This window comes from Glandiceps talaboti, chromosome 1, assembly GCF_964340395.1.
Source record: "Glandiceps talaboti chromosome 1, keGlaTala1.1, whole genome shotgun sequence".
In the NCBI taxonomy this organism is placed as follows: domain Eukaryota; kingdom Metazoa; phylum Hemichordata; class Enteropneusta; family Spengelidae; genus Glandiceps; species Glandiceps talaboti.
The window spans coordinates 12101261-12111883 of NC_135549.1; the positions used below are offsets into that span (position 1 = coordinate 12101261).

The 10623-nt window shown below is 32.9% G+C and overlaps 1 protein-coding gene across 1 annotated transcript; it reads left to right on the forward strand.

Annotated features, from left to right (window-relative positions):
* Positions 1 to 235: 235 nt before the first annotated feature.
* Positions 236 to 8448, forward strand: LOC144453446 (pyruvate dehydrogenase E1 component subunit beta, mitochondrial-like). Its single transcript, XM_078144745.1, has 8 exons — positions 236 to 280; positions 391 to 450; positions 1267 to 1473; positions 3228 to 3335; positions 3842 to 4019; positions 4295 to 4497; positions 4960 to 5101; positions 5893 to 8448. The coding sequence occupies exons 1-8, from the start codon at positions 248 to 250 to the stop codon at positions 6039 to 6041; spliced, it is 1080 nt and encodes a 359-aa protein (XP_078000871.1). The 5' UTR covers positions 236 to 247; the 3' UTR covers positions 6042 to 8448.
* Positions 8449 to 10623: the final 2175 nt, after the last annotated feature.

Consider the following 10623-nt stretch of genomic DNA (forward strand, 5'->3'; position numbering starts at 1 on the left):
GATCGAAAATGTACTATAAATTGTCAATATTTCATCGTTTAAATAATATGTTGTCAAATGTCAATACAAAGTACGTAATAGTACAGTGGTTCATCTTTTATTGCATTTGTGCAGCATATTTGTGGATTGTTACTTATAGTGTTTAATTATTTCAGTGATGTAGATTTTTCCTTTATAGTCCTACATCTCGTCACTGTTTGACGGAATTGTGGGTACTGACAAAGGTCATTCACCGACAGCTTGCAAGATGGCGACACTAAGTAGTCTCAGACTTGGCCAAGTAAGAAATCGTCTGCTTGAAATTTAATTTGTAAATGTTGATTCTGCACGGGTGCTAGCAGAACTAATTCATATGATGTTGTTATTTACTTATTTCTAATTTATTTTCAGACATTTTCAACAGTCTTGCGGCGTCATTTCAGCGCTTCTACGAGAGTGTCCGCTCAGATGGTAAGTTTACGATGCGAAGGACAGAGTGTAGTAGTATGGCATGATCATGATGTATGTTTCGCAAACAAGTTCACGTTGCAGTTTTGATTATTAGCACTACAGCGTCGTACGTGACTTATCAACAACATATGTTTCAGAAATTGTGACGGTTTTATTGGCACCACGTAAATTTGCCTAAGCATAACGTGAACACTGCACGCCCCCTTCAAAGCAAATGCCAAACTTTTAAACCTCGAGCTTTGGTGTCGTTTTATCAATGTTATCGTTGCAACCATCATAACCACAGCTGCTACAAATACATATGACATATTCATAGATTGTGAAACAGTTGTGTTCATCACACAACTTTAATTTTCTCTCCTTTATTTGTGAAAAGTGTAACTACAATTGAAGCTTGGTAAATTGGGCGTGTGGGCAACCAAAAGTCAAAAAATTGCTGAGCAGATATTACATACAAACTGGTTTTGAATTTTTTAACTCAGAACATTAATTAAAAAGAAAATTCTTTAAAAACAGTGTGATTAGAGAGAAAAGTAAATTTAGTCAATGATTTAATTAAGGAACATAAATTTTTCGTCAAAATTAGTTGACATTGTTAGTATGACAATGATTATCAAAAAACAATGAAGTCAAAGACACATGTATATCCCAAACAAAAGGAACAATATTCTGTGCAACACTTTAAATGTTGGCCACCATATTTTGTGTTTGTGTAACTACTCTATACCGTTGGTATTGGAGTTTTGGCCATATTTTGTTTGTGCAGCTACTGTGAAACAATTTGGTTGTAAGTGTGTGTGTTATTTTTTTTTAAAGATGACAGTCAGAGATGCTCTGAACACAGCATTAGATGAAGAGATGGAAAGAGATGACAAAGTGTTTTTGATGGGTGAAGAGGTTGCTATGTATGATGGAGCATACAAAATCAGCAGAGGTCTATGGAGTAAATGGGGTGACAAGAGAGTGGTAGATACGCCTATCACAGAAATGGGATTTACAGGCATATGTGTAGGAGCAGCAATGGTAGGTTATTACATATTACATGTAGTAAGAACACAATTAACAATAATAAATTATGGGACTTTTTCTAATGACTACAGAAGTAACAAGTTCAAACTTGTCCATTAATAGCTACACATGTTCTTAGTTTATATTCTTTTGATATGATTTATGAATTTTTGTCACGTTTCAACAATACATATTTTGTCATGTCCTAAATATATTATTTTTTACAAGATACAAGTAAACTTTATTATATCTCATAAGATATTTTCTAATTTTCCATACACATATATATATATATATATATATATATATATATATATATATATATATATATATATATATATATATATATATATATATATATATATATATATATATATATATATATATATATATATATATATATAACTCGGTGAGTATCAATCTGCTAAGACAGTGCTCTATACCGCAGTGGCAGAGCGTAATAGTTTTGGTAGTACTGGAACTCTTTCTTGGTTGTAACTCGGAGTTTCATGCATAGTGCGATCGTCAGACAATTCTGAGGCTTACTCTCTGGGTGTGCTGTTTTTGTAGAGTGTAGACAATAGAAATACCATCACTATTGTCTGTGTCAGTGGGTAGGTGTTGTATGTGTGGAGGTGTTGGTTGTTATTGTGTGAGTTATTGGGTGCGGACAAGTTAGTTAACGGGTTTAGATTAGGTGATAGATGCTCTATTGAAGTTGGACAAATAAAACTTATTCTTGTGTCGGCATTTGGATATCAACTCAGTCCTTTTGTTTAGTGTGGAAATTTTGTCTGCTTTAATAATAGTTAGTTTTTCGGTTAAACACAGTATTTCTATTGTCTACACTCTACATATACAGCACACCCAGAGAGTAAGCCTCAGAGTTGTCTGACGATCGCACTATGCGTGAAACTCCGAGTTACAACCAAGAAAGAGTTCCAGTACTACCAAAACCATATATATATATATATATATATATATATATATATATATATATATATATATATATATATATATATATATATATATATATATATATATATATATATATATATATATATATATATATATATATATATATATATATATATATATATATATATATATATTGAGGGTAGAAGAAAATCAAGTCGGGTATATATATATATATATATATATATATATATAATATATATATATATATATTATATTATATATATAATCCTTTTATATAAATATATATATATATATAAGGATATTATGTCATTACTCAGAGTTTTATGCTTCTTCTGCAATGATTGGGCAACTATTAAATTGAGATTGTCAAGGTCTAAATGTATAGGTAGATTTCTGTGTATTCATTGCATAACAAGATCATCCGATGATCTGATGGTCGCACCAAACCATTCCTTATGGGCATTTACTTCTATAGTTGGCGAGATATTATTTATTTTTGAGATAGTATTTGGAGACTAGCTCTGATCCTTTGTTCAGTAGTCTACTCTTTTCAGCAATGATTATACACCATTTCTCAGTCAAACACAGATTACAACATTTCGTCTCATTTGTGTAAGCAGCCACTTAGATGATGATATCCCACTCAATATTGTATGGTTGATCCCTTGCCTTCAGATTCCAAATTTGTTTGCATAACTCTGTGCAGAACTGAATCTTTTTATGAGTAAATGTGTATTTGTGGTAAAAAAAAAAAAAAAAAAAAAAAAAAACATCAGCAATCAAATTGTATGTTATTTGTATGAATTGACATTCCCTATTTTTGTTCTCAGGCAGGATTAAAACCCATCTGTGAGTTCATGACATTTAATTTTTCCATGCAAGCAATAGACCAGGTAGTAAATTCTGCTGCTAAAACACTGTATATGTCTGCAGGAAAGGTGAGTGTACAATCCAAAGTTACAAAGAAAAAATATCCGCCTGTCTTTCTTTGCTGCTAGTATTGATTGTCTGTACAGGATAGCAAAGTAAATTCTTTGCAAAGGTGCAGTCGACAAGTCAGCTTCTGACGAATTTATGGTTTTTAAATAAGCTTGATAGCTATTTAGGTGTGGTTTTCAAGTGTGCTCTAGTCTTAGAATGTACTTCAGAATTGTTGATGCTTAAAAAATGGAGGAGAAAAGATAGGTCAATTTCAAAGTTTAGTTGATACAGATAGCAAAATAGTATATGCACTTTGAAAAAAAGATAGGAAAGGTCACCACTGAGAAGCTGAGCCATAAAGGGCCAAATTAGCTGTGATTATTTATAAGGCATAATGTGTAAAAGAAATATGGAAATAAAATCGCTCATTTCCAAATAACTTGGTCTATAATTTAGTCATGCTGTATATGTTGAGAACAAATATTTCATTTTCTGATACAACCCATTAATTTATTCATTGCAGGTCCCCGTTTCAATTGTATTTAGAGGTCCTAATGGTGCTGCTTCAGGAGTAGCAGCCCAGCATTCTCAGTGTTTTGCAGCATGGTATAGTAGTTGTCCTGGTTTAAAAGTCGTTAGTCCATATTCAGCAGAAGATGCCAGAGGTCTAATAAAGTCTGCTATTAGAGATCCAAATCCAGGTAAGGCTGTGGTGAGACATAGAAATGTTATATTCTTCAAGTAAAACCCAACTCTAAAACTATTTACATGTATATGTTAAAATTCAGTTACGTAAGTAACAAATATAAAATCATTCTAGGACACACGGAACAAAAGCTATGAATGGTAATTTTAGATTAACTGTCTGGTGTAAGCTCATTTGCCACCATTTAATATGATGTGTTAATATCATGTTTCCAATGTATTGAAGGTAAACAGAATACTAAAGATAGGAAATCATGTTTTTTCTTTGCAGTGGTTTGTCTTGAAAATGAACTCTTGTATGGTGTTTCATTCGAAATGTCAGATGAGGCTATGTCTAAGGACTTTTTAATTCCAATTGGTAAGGCCAAAATTGAAAGAGAAGGCAGTCATGTAACACTTGTATCCTTCAGTAGATCAGTAGATACTTGTCTCAATGCAGCCAACGAATTAGAACAACTTGGAGTGTCTTGTGAGGTAAGGAGATATATCTGTAATCTTACACATGTCAAATATTTTACACTTATCATGACATTGCAGCCACTACCATGCTGAATAAGTATCTATTACATGTACTAGAATCATTTTCATACATGGAAAATTTGACGAGACTTGTCTGGATAATTTACATATCAAGTTATATTTGTTTTGTCAACAGATTGTCTATACTGTCTTTATTATATAATGACTTACAACAGGGACCAAAGACGTTATTCTAAACTTCAGTTTTCACATATTGGATGGATGATGTATTGTCCATCTAATTGTGACTTCCTTGGTAATTGTGATAAACACATAACCTAAAACCATTACAGATGTTATTCACTTAATATTTGTAAAAGGCTATTTTTCAAAAAATTTAAAATTGAAACAATGAAATAAATTGCTAACTTCTTTTCTTAGCTTACTTTTCTTGTATGTTTTACTTTTGGATTTCAGGTTATAAATTTACGCTCACTGAGACCTTTAGACTTTGACACCATCAAAGCTTCTGTTATGAAGACACATCATCTGGTTTCAGTTGAAGGAGGGTGGCCACAATGTGGTGTAGGCTCAGAGATCCTAGCAAGACTTCTTGAAAGTATGCTTAATACTTTTTATTTCTGTTTCTTGAAATCTGTTATATTAGATTAAAAAAAACATTTCATATCTGTTTTTTTTTTAATCTGCTTACCTGAAGGAGTAGTATTTGAACCATTTTCTCTACATGTAAAGTTGTACTACTAGTGAAGGCCATGAATTCAATTCCATGTTAGGGCATGATTAGTGTAATCTTATCAATCAGTGAAGCCATAGTGATTACATAGGATCATTCTGTTGTTGTAGACTAACTTTTTCTATAGTAGCTCTAACAGACAACTGGTTCTCACATACAAACCATGACCTTTAAGAACCACACCTGCAAAACAATTGTTACTCTCTTCTCCCGATGTACTACTACTACATTTTTATTGATATCAGTAGTTATAACTGTTTACATTCAATTGCCTGTAACATTCTAAAAATTGCACCTCTTAACACATTTCATAGGAATCTTTTCATGATATAGCTGCAATTAGCAGTCATCACATTATTTTTTGGAAAAGCAAAAGCTCAATCTTCAGGAGTTTAGATAACAATCCATACCCTGTTATCCTCCTCCCTGACATTGTTGAACTGTTTCTGAAAAGAACACATCTGATCCTTCATTGTCCTTGCACCTTCCAAACAGTACCAGTAATGTTGATATTTTTCCGTATTGAATGAACATAATGATTAAAATGTTCGAAGAAAAAACAAGTTTGATCATTGTATGTCTCAGCAGCTTACAAGAAGTAACTTTTATGTTTGATCTTTTTTTTTAAACATTATGTTTTTCCCTTTCATACATAGGTGAAGCGTTTGATTACTTGGATTCTCCAGCTGTTAGAGTGACTGGTGCTGATGTCCCCATGCCATATGCTGCAACCTTGGAGCAAGCAGCATTGCCACAAATCCATGATATTGTTGCTACTGTCAAGCGAAATCTTGGTTTGCAATAACAAGGGATGTCTGGAATGGTGACATTTTATTGTATGTGTATTGCTGTAACTTTTTTTCGGTGATATTGTTTACAATACTCTGTATATCAGATCTGCACAGCTCTGCTGTCATTTAGACAGGAAGAATTGGCATCCTTTTTGTAGATGTATGGAAATAGGTTCAACCTAGAAGTTGATCAGAAAGTTTGCAGTGTCAGTTTTCACCAACCAAGACTGATCCAATATTGCCATGATCCAACCAGTATCGAATTGTTTCTTTCACAAGTTCTGAGGAGTTGTGTTTTGCTTCTAGTTCTGGCTTGAAGGGGTTTCTTATATGTTTTGCAGATAACACCAGATTCAAATTCAGACATCCTGTTTGTAAGTTATAACAGACCCATACAAGTCATCATAAGACCCATATCTTTCTATAAATTTTATAAATTATCATAAGTTTTTGCTGTAATTACTGAGATGACATTGGTTGATTATAATCCATCTATTCTTAGACACCTGATATATTGATAAACAGAAAAAGTACAAGTTATTTTTTAAACAAATATTTTTACTTGAATTTTGAAATAAATGAGAGTGGTTCTCAGACAGTTAATTTGACATCAGGACAGCATATAGTTGTATGTTCATTACTTGGTCACTGTAAAGACTATAAAAACCCATGGTGGTACAGAGTATTGTAAATGACAAAGTATTTGTTTAACTAATGCAGGGTATATTGTTTGTCACTGGGTGTAAATTGTCAGCAATGTTGCCAGGTCATGTTACTGGAAACATCACTAACAATGGTTGTGGAGTATTTGGGGTCAGTATTTCATCTAACAAGAGTGCTGCTTTGAAAAAATTTGATCTGAATAGATTGAACATTTTAAGAAAAATTAATTAGTGGTAACAAAATTATAAGTATCTTGGAGTCAAAGTAATCAATCTGCTTCCTTTTTTCCAAACCATATATCTTGTGCAAATTTTGCAAACAATACCGAACATGGTTTAATATATGCAAACATAACTATTCTTTACAGAACATTTGCTCAAAGATGCTACAGAATTTATACTTCTGAAATATTTGTTGATAATATTCAAGGCATTGTACAGTTTGGTTTTATTTGATTTGTGTGCAATGTGTGTATTTAGTAATTTGAATTACCAAAACAAGGCTAATTACAAGCCTTGGGGTATAGCCTGGAAAACCATTAAAACCAATACATACTACAACATATTTCATACAGTAACATTTGTTCCCAGCACTTTTATTGTATATAGTCTATACACTCCATGTTGTAATAGTTCCATACACTGTGTAGAATTCTCAACCAAACTTAAAGTCATCAGTCAACAGTACAACAAAATATCAGAGTTTTCCAATATTTCTACGACTAACAACCATCTTCATCTTTGAATGACATGACCTGAACAAGAATTAGAAGTACCTACATGTACCACTGCCATGGGAGGAGACCCTGGAGAACTAGTTCTAACTTTTACACCACCTTATACTTGAAGTCATAACCTTGTTTAGGTCATGGCCTCATTCCCAGATGAAGATGTTGGTCGTCAAAATATTGGAAAACTCTTTGATATTTTATTGCGCTGTTGATTGATGTAATTAAGTTTTGTTGAGTCAATACACTCCAGGTATGTTGTATTGGTATTATAACACAAAGTTTAAACATTCATGAAATACAGTGTAAAAACATTTGCTATTTCAGCATGGCATGGCATGGCATGACTACAATGGATATTTTATTTATTTGGAGTGTACAAGTATAGAAAAGAAAATTGTCAAAACTGTTGATAAACTTTTTTAAAACCAACCTGATAAGACATACCTAGAATGCTAACTAGTGTGAATTTGTGTAGAGAAAATATGTAGGCGATGACCAAATTGATGACTACATTATTACACCAGTCTAATTAAATCTGATGTAGGAATCAGTGAGATTTCTTTATATACCTTTTACTTCATTTATATACTAGTATTGTCTTTTGGTTGACGAATACATTCTGAGTTGAGTGCCTCATCCTACGCAGTTCACATCAAATACAAATGAAAGGTATATAAGGTGATTCCTACATCAGATTTTAATCAGATTGCTGATTACACGCAATCCACTTTAATCAGAAACATATACAGTATGTATTTGCAGACAATTTACTAAGTATGTCTTAGCATTTCATCAGGTAAGATGTAGTTGTACATACTAAACCTATTCAGTGTCAACTCTTTCAAAAAACTGATACTTCAACCAATACTTGCAAACCAGAGTGAATCAGGAACAACACTCCATGTTTCCATCTTATAACCAACTGTAATATATAGTTTTTATCAGGGAAGGCTCTAATTGTAGACGTCACAATATATTGTAATATGTAGATTTGTATGATTGAATATTACATACAACTTCCAATACTCGCTGGAATGAAAGAATATTCACAATAAATATGTATTTAAAAAAGACATGGTTATTTGCAAGATGCTGTAGATTATATTTATGTCAATGAACACTGGATTTTGTAGATAACAGCCCCCACCCCTCGGTGATATCTTCACACATTAACTGATGTACCCATATACCATATATCGATGCCATTATAAGTGGCCATATTTGCGCTCAAAGAGGTTGCTTGCAATGACTTTGAATAGGTGGCTGCATAATACACCACATCATAAATCTACACCACTCTTCTTGTTCATATAAACTTGGACTTTTATTGTCAGAGATGGTGGATGAACCATTAATATAGTGATAAATCAGTATATTGTATCCTGCTACACAGTCATGAGAATAGTGGACATTATCAGGAAACAGCAAAATGTGTATGATAATGTGTGTAGTTGTCAACAGAAGTGACAATTTCAATATGGCCACTTTGCTACTGGTTGCAACATTACAGTACTTGCAATGTGTGAATGATGAAAGAAAGGATATGTCAAGCCACAGCTGTCTTACTTGGTCTGTTAGTAGGGTGTTGTAATTGTACACAATCATTAGTAGGAGATTATGGAATGCCATGACTCTTTTTGTGTTGATTTTTTTTACACAAGAACTTTGGGTAAGAGCCATAGACCCTGCACCAGTGGCAGATCTATGGTTAGAGATAGTTTCTGTTAACACTGCATACTTTGATCATGATATGATCATATTGCGGTGGCTAATTTGGGATTCAGATTTATGAAGCTGATGAAAATAAACTTGAGAATTTACTGCAATAACTACCAGGCAGTTACATATTACCTTAAGTTCTTGTGTCAAAGATTCAACACATAAGACAGTCATGGCACAGGACCGTGTTGGATTGAATCCATACAACATTATATCTTTTGGAGTTTATACAATGCCCCTGGACATGTCAGTCACATCCCAAACATGCAGGTTTACAATAGGACAGTAAAATAGAGTTACTTTAGAATGGTAAATTGGAAATGAATGCGATGTTTCGATCCGCCTACTGCGGACCTTGACTATGGCAATGATTATGCAGGTTTACAGTAGCTGAATGTATGTCCAGACATGTTTACTGAAATACTTGATTTCCATAACTAATTGTGTTCTATACAATGTACATATTCATAGATGAATAGCAGTGGAATTCAACCTAAAATAACAATTATATTGTGTGAATAGAGTCAACTAATAGACTTACATCAACATGTTTCCCTATTGTGGTCAGACTTCCTATCTGACAATTGATGTGCAGGAATATACAAGTACTGGCGTATTGAAAAGACATACTTTTCTGAAGCACGTGTAAAAGGAAGAAAAGAATACTAAGTGATAGTCATTTCATTTATTTCATCTTTATTACACATATAAGGCACTTTGATTTGCAAAATATAATTGAGTTTATAGTACATTTAATTCTAAAAGTCAAAATAAAATGTCAGATTTTGATCACTGTCCAAATGTTCATTCACTGACAAATTTTACATGGGCAAGACATATCATGCCATAAACTTGGTTATAGGTCAACTTGACAATAAGTAATCAACTGAATCAATGGTGCACTGCGTGCTTTATTACATGCATGTTTTCAACATAAACCGTTGGAACAAATACTGATTGAAACACACCTATATAGCGCCCTCAATCATTAGAATATGGTAATAGCAAGGACTGTTTTGTATACCATAAATTTACAGTGATAAATTACCTTTTATTGAAATATGCCACAATGTACATTTGAATGTTCAGTACTTAAAACATAAAAGGTTCAGTGCATCACATTGCTATGGCTCTAGTCATCAATAAAACACAGTTTTTGGCTGTGTAGTCCTGTAAGACTATAGATGTGTATTTAGTGGGGATGGTGTCAATTGCACACATCCTTTGATATACTAGTAATCATGGAAGTATAACCACACCCTGTGGGGTTCTACTTCCATGATATAATAGAACTGTACACTAAATGTTTTGTTCAAGGAACAACAGATACAGGAATTCCACCAACTCTCGGAATTTTGTTTTTGTCCTACACTGATTTTTTTTTGTTGCTCAGCAGCCTTTAAAAAAAGGCAAAAATAAAATAATTGTGTGTATCCAATAACAAGGCCTCAGAAAATAGTAGGTAGACAAGATTTTATTTTATT